Source organism: Triturus cristatus, chromosome 2_2 (genome assembly GCF_964204655.1).
Source record: "Triturus cristatus chromosome 2_2, aTriCri1.1, whole genome shotgun sequence".
Taxonomy (NCBI): Eukaryota; Metazoa; Chordata; class Amphibia; order Caudata; family Salamandridae; genus Triturus; species Triturus cristatus.
The window spans coordinates 1,259,141,495-1,259,151,867 of record NC_140582.1 but is presented as its reverse complement, the minus strand read 5'-3'; the positions used below and the strand labels follow the sequence as shown (position 1 = coordinate 1,259,151,867).

The window sequence follows — 10,373 nt, the reverse complement described above, 5'->3', positions numbered from 1 at the left end:
ACTCATCATATGTACTCATACACCTATACATCCTGTTACACACCGACACTCATCCATATTGTTACTCACACACATAGTCACACATGCAAACAAAGTATCAAACATCCATTTACTTGCATATACAGTTAGACACACACCACCACACTTACTTCTACAGAAACTTACACATACTTACTCTCTTAAGCAATCACTTATAGAAACACATACTAATTTATACAGGACCTCTTCCAATCTCTCACTCTCACATATACTCACCTATGTACACAAATACTCATATATACTAGTTCAAAACATATGAAGTTACTCATAAAGACACTATTGAGACAGTAATTCACTCACTAACACACCCATACACACACTCATCCACCCATACAGTCTTGCTCACGTGCTGTCTTCAACACATACAAACAGTGAGTCACTCATTCATGCATCTATGCACTACGTAATACCCCCCACCGAACCATGCATACACTCAGACACTCATGCTGATACTCAATAAAACAACTAATAATCTATATAGACACTTATGTAGCTACTCACCAACCCATGCAGCCACTTGTACACAAAGTGAGAGACTGATACAGATATTTATATATTTAAAAATTACTCACTAACCCATGTATTTACTAAGATACACTTAATCAGTCAGTTATACAATCAATTTTTCATGAAAGAAATCATCCATTTAGACACTTATATACCCTTGTATTCTTCCATCCACCTTGAGATATACATATATACAAAATATTTAATTTTCAGAAAAACACACATTCACTGGATGATGTTATCAGTGATGTCATGAGTGATGTCACTGACCATGTCATGAGTGATGTAATATGTGACGTCATCAGCCGTGCATTGCGGATGCGCAAGTTATAGTTAGCTGAACTAACTATAACGTGGGAATTTCTATGGTTTTGTATGAGTGAAATGTCCAACTAACTATAATGCCCCTGAAACCTATGGTTTTTTCAGCTAATTTCTAAGGTTTTTTAAATGCTAATTGGTATGGTTGGTATGGTTCAGTGGGGGATACTACTTAGTGCATACATGCATGAATGAGTGAGTCACTATTTCTATGTGTTGAAGACAGAATGTGTGCAGCACTGTATGGGTGGACCAGTGTGTATATGGGTATATTAGTGAGTGAATGACTGTCTCAATAGTGTCTTTATAAGTAACTACATATATTTTGAACTAGTATCTGTGAGTATTGGTGTATGTAAGTGAGTATATGTGAAAATGAGAGATTGGAAGAGTTCCTGTATGAATAAGTATGTGTTTCTATAAGTGATTGTTTAAAAGAGTAAGTATGTGTAAGTTTCTGTGGAAGTAAGTGTGGTGGTGTGTGTATAACTGTATATGCAAGTCAATGGATGTTTGAATCTTTATTAGCATGAGTGACTATGTGTGTCAGGAACTATATGGTGAGTGGTGGTGTGTAACAGGATGTATAGGTGTGTGAGTACATATGATGAGTGAGTACATGTATGAGTGACTATATAGGACTGTTGGTGAATGAGTGGATGTGTATGTGGATCTTAGAATTACTGAATAGGTTGTTGTAACTGATATTGGAAAGTCCATTGTTTTGAATATTTTAGTTTCTATCTTTGTATGTGTGTATCAAAGGTTATATTAGGGTGAGAGGAGGTCTGCCACTCTATCACAAGGAAGATGTCATCAGTAATGTCATCAGTGATGTCACTGACCATGTCATGAGTGATATCATATGTGACGTCATCAGCAGTGCATTGCGGGCGCGCGAGTTATAGTTAGCTGAACTAACTATAATGGAGGAATTTCAATGGTTTTTTACGAGTGAAATGTCCAGTTAACTATAACGGCCTTGAAATCTATGTTTTTTCAGTGAATTTCTAAGGTTTTTTAAATGCTAATTCCCAACTATAACCTGCCTGAAACCTATGGTTTTTTCAGTGATTTTCAAAGGTTGTTTAAATGCTAATTTCTAACTATGCCTAGAGAGATAGGACATGTGAAGAAAGAAGAAAAATCACACAGAAAGAAAAAAAAAAGACGCAGAAAGAAGCAACAGAAGTCCTCAAAGACGAAGAAAACTGCAGGAAGTGCAGGAAGAAGGAAAATGTGCAAAGCAGAAAGAAGCCTTGTCGCCAAATCATCCCGTACCCTCAACGGATACTGGTGGTAACTGAGTCTGACTAACCAGTCCTAGAGCCAGTGCTATGTTAAAAGACACTTACAATACAGTGAAAAAACCTACAAACACTAGGGAACACTATGCGTTGGGGTCCCCCTGTGATTAGCATGACCTCCTCTGTAAGCCGCTAATATATAATAGGGCAGGGGGATTAAAACTACCTCTTAAAGTGAGCCACAGGGTGTGTTCGCACACGTCACCTCAGGCCCCGTCCCCTCCCTTCACCACAGTGCAAACACGCCCTGTGGCCATTTTAAGTTGGGAGATTAGGTCCCCTTGAACCTGAGGGTCCCTAGGGTTCAACTAGTCCACTAGGTACCTCCAGTAAGTGCCACAGAGCTGCATTGCAGAGAGGTGTAAAAAGAGGCACAGTCTAGTCCACCTCTCTGCAACGCAGCACAGTTGTGCTTACTGGAAGCACCTGGTGGGCTAGTAAGCCCCCAGGGGCCCTCAGGATTGAAGGGGAATTATTTCCCCAACTTAAATGTGCAACAGGGCGTGTTGGCCACGTCACCTCAGGCCCTGTCCCCTCCCTTACCCACTGTGTAAATACACCCTGTGGCCATTTTAAGTTGGGAGATTAAGTCCTCTTGAAACCTGAGGGTCCCTAGGGTCCAACTAACCCACTAGGTACCTCCAGTAAGCGCCTCTGAGCTGCGTTGCAGAGAGATGTAAAAAAAGGGCACGCCTAGACCACCTCTCTGCAACGCAGCGCAGTGACTCTTACTGGAAGCACCTGGTGGGCTAGTTGGCCCCCGGAGTCCCTCAGGAAAGAAGGGGAATTATTTCCCCAACTTAAAACGCGCCACAGGGCGTGCTTGCACATGTCACCTCAGTGCCCTTCTCCTCCCTTCGCCACTGTGTAAACACGTCCTGTGGCTGTTTTAAGTTGGGAGATTAAGTTCATTTGTATCCTGAGGGTCTCTAGGGTCCAACTAGCCCACCTGGTGGGCTAGGTAGCCCCCAGGGGCCCTCAGGATTGAAAGGGAATTATTTCCCCAACTTCAAACATGCCATAGGGCGTTTGCACACGTCACCTCAGGCCCCGTCCCCTCCCTTCCCCACTGTGTAAACACGCCCTGTGGCCGTTTTAAGTTGGGAGATTAAGTCCCCTTGAATCCTGAGGGTCCCTAGGGGCAAATTAGTAAACTAGGTACGTCCAGTAAGCGCCATTGCAGAGAGGTGTAAAAAGGAGCACGGCCTGCCACAGGGCGTGTTTGCACACGTCACCTCAGGCCCCGTCTCCTCCCTTCACCACTGTGTAAACACACCCTGTGGCTGTTTTAAGTTGAGGAATTAATTCCTCTTCAATCCTGATGGTCCCTGGGGGCCAACTAGCCCACCATGTTCCTCCAGTAAGCGCCACAGAGCTGCTTTGCAGAGTGTTGTAAACAGGGGCGTGACCTCTGAATACCTCTCTGCAACACAGCTCTCTGGTGCATACTGGAGGTACCTGGTGGGCTAGTTGGCACCCAGGAACCCTCAGTATTGAAAAATAATTCATTCCCCAACTTAGAACTCGCCACGGGCCGCGTTTGCACAATGGTGAAGGAAGGGGGCATGGCCTGAGGTGACATGTCTCCAAACACAACCTGTGGCACGTTTTAAGTTGAAGAATTAATTCCTCCTCAATCCTGAGGGTCCCTGGGGGCCAACTAGCCCACCAGGTACCTCCAGTATGTGCCAGAGAGCTGCGTTGCTGAGAGGTGTTCAGAGGCCACGCCCCTTTGGGAAATTGAATGGGGAAAACATGTTTTGGGACTCCCCTTTTTTCTCGGGCGCCCACTTGACGAATCAACCCGAAATGTAATATATATATATATACAAATGCATAACCAATAAAGGCATAAAAAAATAGCAACAGATCAAGCATTTCTCACTATTAAAACATAAGCATGATTAAGACATATTAAAAACATTCATGCCAAACAGTAAAAGCATCTTTTTGGTAGAAACAGGTGGACAATGGGGAGGCGGGTGGGACAGTGAGGATTCCATAGGCAGATACTGTATACACCAGAAAAAGCGTTACCGAAGGTAAGTAACTTGCTCTTCTGATGGATACATCTTCCTGTTGATTCCTCACCTTTTGAATAGAATCCTCAAGCCGTACCTCACCCGGAGGAGGGTGTCCACCTGACTAGACCAAAAAATCTTGCAAAACAGATTGAGCAAAATGGCCATCCCTCCTAACCACCCAATCCAATAATAATCGAATAATTTTTAGTCGAAATTATATTGAAAATAATACTTTAAAAAGACTTGTATTTATAAATTTAGACAACATTTAAAGGAAAACTTTTATTTATAATTAATTTAAAGATATTTCATACTTTACATGACCAAGACCCCAGTACGACTTTTCAAAATGGTTACCGGAATGCGCGCAGCCATCCTGTAGTGTGCGCGACTTCTGTATAATATTTGAAAAAAAAAAGAATGAATAAAGTTTTCCTAACTAAAAATTATTCACAATTTTTTTAATATACATATATATGTATATATATATTTTACCTAATGGCGGTCGCCAATAGGTAGTTATAGTTAGGACCTATTATCCATAGGAAAATCTTAACTTTCTTTTCCCATTAACTTTGGTGTCGGTTGACGAATCTTTGTGAAATTTTTAAAACTCGTGGGGCGCTCCGGTCTGCTCCTATCTTAAAAGATTCGGGGTGATTTGGCAAGCGGGGGCCGAGAAAAAAGGGGGGTCCCAAAACTTGTTTTATCCTGTTAATTCCCATAGGAAATTTTAGACATGGCTACAGCCCGAACTGCTGAATGGAATTACACCAAATTTGGCGAAAAGGTAGCCCTTGGTTCAGAAAGATCCCTTTTTGTTAAATGGTGTAAATCCGTTCTGTAGTTCATGAGAAATTAGAAAAAGAAAAAGTCTCAATATCTGGGCGGAGCCTGACGACACATCTCATCGTGAGATCTGATTGGCTGTCAGCACTTTATCCTGGAATTGCTGGCAGCCATCTTGGGACCAATATACATGATAGTACCCTTTGAAATGCATTGCAGTGAATCGAAGATTTTGAAGGTTACCAAAAGGAGATCTATAAATGATGATAGCAGACTTTAGTTACATTATAATTCATTTGTTGATGGTACCATACTAATTTCTGGAATTGTGGCGTGTTCTAAGGTGATTTTACCCTGTGAAAAACCTTCTCCTGGGATATCATGAATCATGTTTGAGAGAAAACTGAAGCTAAAATGAGAGCATATTTTTTGTAAATTCACATTATCTATCTCAGTCATGTGAGAATGAAGTCTGACATTCTCAGTAAATCATGTCCATCCAACAAGAGCAGAGACTGTCAGTTGATTCCTTTGTGTTCTACTGCAGCTTCCCAGAGTGTTCTAAAGAACAACTAGAGCGCTAACAGCCTTACTTATGACAAAAGTATGGCACACCTGAAGCCATCTTGTTTGGAATAAACTGGTAACACTTAAAACATTTAATTTAAAAAGGAACAAAATGATGGGGTTCATTTTGTTATAGAAATTATAGTTAGTGCTGTAGAAAGAAAAATTAGGACATGTTTCAAGTGAGATTTCAAATATCTTCCTGTTATATATCAACACAAGCAGCCTGTCAGTTGATGCCTTTGTGTTCTACTGCAGCTTCCCAGAGTGTTCTAAAGAACAACTAGAGCGCTAACAGCCTTACTTATGACAAAAGTACACCTGAAGCCATCTTGATTGGAATAAACTGGTAACCCTTAAAACATTTAATTTAAAAAGGAACAAAATGATGGGGTTCATTTTGCCATAGATATTATGGTTAGTGCTGCAGAAAGTAAATTTAGGGCATGTTTTAAGTGAGATCTCAAATCCTCTTCTATTTCATTAGAAAATTCTGACATGCAGATTGAAACAATTACTTTCAATACCAGCAGTAGACTTCCAGTTAACTCCCTGGTGAGTAGTAGCTTTACTACAGTGATCTAATGAACAACTAGAGTGCTGACATTCTGAATTCATGGCAAATGTGTGACACATCTGAATGCCTTTTTGATGGAATCAAAGTAAAAAACTGAAAGCATTTCGTAATGAGGAGACTGCAGTAAATGAGGAAATTAGGAAACTTCATAACAAATAAGTCTCCCAAGATGGCCACCAGAGAAAAAAGAGCCCCAATGTAGCACAGATATCACCCAGATGTAGCCCACATATAGCCCAATGACAGAAGTGTGCAAAACACTTTTTATTTTTAGTTTTTCTGCAGTTTTATATAGTGCAGACTGGTCAGGTATTGGAGTGTTACATCTTACTTTGACCCCTTATTGCGAATTTTGCATGAAGTACGTGAGATTAATCTTGCGAAACATTGAACTTTACAATTCTGTTAACCTGAAGTTGCTCTGAACCGGGCTTTGTAACACCCGTTTTTAGCTACTGGTTTTAATTAATTCTCACTGTATTGTATTAGGAAAGAGGATTTACTGTTTTTATGTACACTTTTATGATCTATGTTTCTAAATCAGATTGAATAAAGTTTAATGAATTCTATGGCAGGACGGAGATGAGGATTATGCATATCTTTCCTCACTTTATTTGCATAGCATTTCAAAGAAAACGTAACACAACAATCATTAAACAAAAGACTACACAACCCATGAACCATTAGGGGGGTAGTCTCCAAGGCAAGTATAGTCCAATCATATCACAGTCCATTATATATAATATCGTAATGTCCCTTCTGCTTCCTCTTTCTTCACTGCTCGTCAGTTAAGTGCATTCCTTACATTCTTGGCTTAATCTGACATTGTTGCCTTTTGTATAGCGGTTTCTTGTGCGTGTTATTAGCATTATTGCCTTTCATATTCCCTGCACAGCAGGCTCTTGCCCGAGAGCATTCTCCCCCTCGCAGTTTCTCCCACTGTGCCCTCTGCCCACGGTGAGATGCTGTCAGTGAAGTACTGGGTTTTTCAGAACCCAGCGGTGCCAGGGAACACACCCGAAGACTTCAAGTTCTTCCTGTTTCAGACTACAGAAACACAGAGTCTTCTTGGTGAAGTCAAAGATCGTATTTATTGGCTGCAGCCAGTAACAGGTATCCTAGAAGTACAACACTGTGTATATTCTCAGGAGACTGCTCAACCTTACAAAGCCAGCCTTCTCTTTTATACAAAATATTATGCTTTAGGCAAACATTCCTTATTTTACAGCTTGATCATTCACATACATTCACTACAAGGGAAAAAAGCAGAGTCATGATGGCAAACACACATTTTAGTTTGTCCAGCCCTTAGTCAATTACCCGGCAAGGTTTAGTATTTTCATCAGATATCGCCGGACACCCAATAAAAACGGGCACCTCCTCCTCGTAAAGCAAGTCATAAAGTAGGAAACAGTGGCAGGTGTGTAGAAGATTAAGCACGGTTTGTGTGAGAAGAAGGGGTTTCGTAATAGTCTGGGCCCTGATACTAATCTCGTTCGGCCGCAGGGAGGGAACTGACCGAACAGGTTCAGCCTCAGGCAGCGAAGTTAGCTTGCTCAGGTCACCGAAGAGTCAACGAAGGTGTGCGTGTCCTTTAGCTGATGCTTGGCCTAATCCTGGGCCTATGTGAGGGCAATCAAAATGGCTGTCGTTTTTACAATGGAAACCCGAGTTTCAGAACCAAAACTCCGATTAAAGGTGATCTCGCCACTTGAAAGTGACGCGAATGCAATTGCATGGTAGTCTCATCATTCTCGGTCTGCTGACATCAAATTCGACATGTTAGGACCAGGTTAAATACATGGTTCCGAAATTTACAGTACCACAGACCCTCCTTTTGCCCTTACATAGGCAATTAACCTATACTCAAGCTAGTCTGAGTCCAGGTCTATGTCCACAAAGTCGTGGAGGTGTTGTTGTAGCATCATCCTATTACTTAGCTCGTCTCTTGAAACAGGTTTCCTTACACACGATGTAGCACAGATGCCACAAATTATTGGAGCACACTGTACACACAGACAGAATAGAAAAAGAATGGCTAAGATCATTCCAATGACTATCAGAATCTTCCAACCCCAGGCGGATATCAGTTCCCAGAGCCACCCCGCCAATGACCAATCTCCTTTATCCACGTGAATAGACTCGGAAATCTTATGCAGTTTGGAAATGGCCTGGTAAACTGTCGGAGCGTTATCTGGTATGAAAACACAGCAACTTGATTTGATCACAGTACATACCCCACCTTGGTCTGCAAGTATGACGTCTAACGCGATCCTGTTCTGAAGAGTCATAAGGCGATCCGACTGGAGCTCAGCAGTCAAATTACTAAGGGCACCGGCTGTTTCAACTACCGTGGATTCAACCACTCTTGTCAATTGCCTTATGTTCCTGCTGTTAACCATTGGACCCCAAAACGGCAGAGAACCCTTCACGAAGTCTCCAAACTCCTGTCCTGCAGTGTCATCTTGACTGATGACACCTCTAACTATCCTTGTCCTATGGTAATCTGCCGTGGTCGTGTAGGTGGGAGGCAGCAGGAACGAAACAAAAGATGTGCCCGAAAAGTCCGGGGGCAACCATGTATAGGCCCTGTCATGGCAAACAAAATAGGTACCCTTAGCTGCCAGGAACGAAGGGGAAGTCTGAGATGCAAAAACATAAGTTTTAGCGCAGATACTTTTCCCTAGCTGAGCTCTGGGATTCTTGCCTCTACCTTGCAGACATAGGTGACCCTGATGGGGTACAATCCAAATCGGGGAGGATTTCTTTGCTTGCTGGTTCTCACTCAAAGTAACTCCATATCCTGTTAGATTCCATCCAATGTATGCTAGTGTCTCGTCTCTCGGGATAGTCTCATAGGAAATCTCTTCCCTAATCATATCTACAATTCCCTTAACTAGAGCACTATTCTTGGGATCATCTTTCACGGAACGCAGGGGGTTGGCTTCGTGAGCATACATAAACATTGTTCTGTATGCCCACACAGAACCATTATGGCTGAAAGGCAGGACCAGATAAGGGATACCTTTATCAGTAGTATGGGGCATAAGACCACACACCCAACAATTAGTCGTGTTTACTACCAATTGGTGGTGGTGTAGAAGCTGAATGAACGAATTATTGACAAATTCTAATCTTCTAGCGGATTCGTGTTCAGGCAGAGGATGAAACGAATGCGAGGAAACAGTAGGAGGAGGTATGGGCTGTGTAGTGGGTGCAAATGTCACTTGAAAAGTGAATAAAACATATCCTATGAGAATCGCTATTACGCTAAACAACATGAAAATACATAACATCAAAAATCGTTTCCTTGTCATCATTTTACAAGTCCATCGGTTTGGCAGGTCTCTCATTCTCGAAAAACTCCATCCTCTCTAAGCGCTGCTCGCGGTGGTAGGGTGTTCTATGCTTAAGGAAATGCTTCTGTCAGTCCAGGGTAACTCCCTTAGACCGACCCGAACTGTCGACCTAACGTCTCCAGTTGCACTCCAAAGACTTGGGCAACCGCGACCCTGCAGCTGAACCCAGATGGCGGTTCGAAAAAGCAAAAATAAGCAAGTTCTCAGAAGAGAGAGAGCTGCACTAATCAAAAAGAGCAAAGGAAAAGAAAAATTTTATTTGTCCATAGTTCTTGACCTCAAATTGTAACGGCTTTTTCCCGGTACTGTTTGGTCTTGAAACAAAAGTTCAGGCTCTGTAGTGTCCAATCGAATTGACGGTGGCACAGCTTCTTGCAAAATGTCATCGCTTTCCTGCTCAGAAAGCGTTCCTTTTACTCGGGCGTCTCTAAACGGCAGAAAACGAGGCAGAATCTCGGTCTCAGAGTCAGCGATCCCCTCCTGGACCCATTGGTCGTAAGGCAAAGGCAAAGGGACCCTCTTGCAGTGAACGCCGTGAATCCAGTTCTTTTTCCCTTTCACTCGAACCGCTGATCTCGTTGAGAGAAGGACGAGATGGGGGCCGGTCCAACGGAGCTCATCATTTTTCGTCCGCTGAAAGTTTTTGACCAGCACCCATGATCCAGGATTGATAGGGTGTCCTGGAGCTTCAGAGACCTGAGGCAGAGTATCATGCACCTGTTGGTGTAAAACACGCAATTTAGCCGTCAATTCATACAAATAGTCAAGCAGTACTGGATGTTCGATCTCACTGAATTTTGTCGGTCTTGGCACTCCCCATATGTTGGCCGGACGGCCAAACACGATTTCGTAGGGACTAAGTCCCACTCGTGAGTGCACAGTC

The 10,373-nt window shown here is 42.5% G+C and overlaps 1 protein-coding gene across 1 annotated transcript; it reads right to left on the bottom strand.

Annotated features, from left to right (window-relative positions):
• Window positions 1–8,002: 8,002 nt before the first annotated feature.
• Window positions 8,003–9,451, bottom strand: LOC146863551 (endogenous retrovirus group PABLB member 1 Env polyprotein-like). Its single transcript, XM_085643384.1, has one exon. The coding sequence runs from the start codon at window positions 9,449–9,451 to the stop codon at window positions 8,003–8,005; it is 1,449 nt and encodes a 482-aa protein (XP_085499510.1).
• Between the last annotated feature and the right edge of the window lie 922 nt (window positions 9,452–10,373).

What these genes read in the sequence shown, in the direction of transcription:
- LOC146863551 (XM_085643384.1), bottom strand. Translation starts at nt 9,451, where the DNA reads ATGATGACAAGGAAACGATTTTTGATGTTATGTATTTTCATGTTGTTT.